Here is a 208-nt window from a genome sequence, read left to right on the forward strand (position 1 = left end):
GACACTGACCGCTCTGCCAGTCGCCGTGGCACATCTTCAGGTCGCGGCAGGTACGGGCAGGGTTTTTGCGGGTGCCCTCGGGGCTGCGGATGTTCTCGATCTGTTGGCTCAGGCTCTTGAGGGTGGTGTCGACCTCCAGGTCCCGGTCGCGCATCACGTTGGCGTCATCGGCTCGGTAGTAGCGTCCGCCGTCGTGGGCCTTCTCCTG

The 208-nt window shown here is 65.4% G+C and overlaps 1 protein-coding gene across 1 annotated transcript in view; it reads right to left on the reverse strand.

The window, feature by feature from the left end:
- The window catches only part of LOC104168494 (collagen alpha-1(I) chain-like), a gene marked incomplete at both ends in the record, with an annotated part of 1967 nt that extends 1762 nt beyond the window's left edge, over positions 1–205 (reverse strand). Inside the window, one exon of the mRNA XM_009709103.1 lies at positions 10–205. Coding sequence (XP_009707405.1) covers positions 10–205 — 196 coding nt within the window. The remainder of the gene's footprint in view (positions 1–9) is intronic.
- Positions 206–208: the final 3 nt, after the last annotated feature.

The sequence above is a fragment of the Cariama cristata genome, unplaced genomic scaffold, assembly GCF_000690535.1.
Source record: "Cariama cristata isolate BGI_N322 unplaced genomic scaffold, ASM69053v1 scaffold26701, whole genome shotgun sequence".
Classification (NCBI taxonomy): Eukaryota; Metazoa; Chordata; class Aves; order Cariamiformes; family Cariamidae; genus Cariama; species Cariama cristata.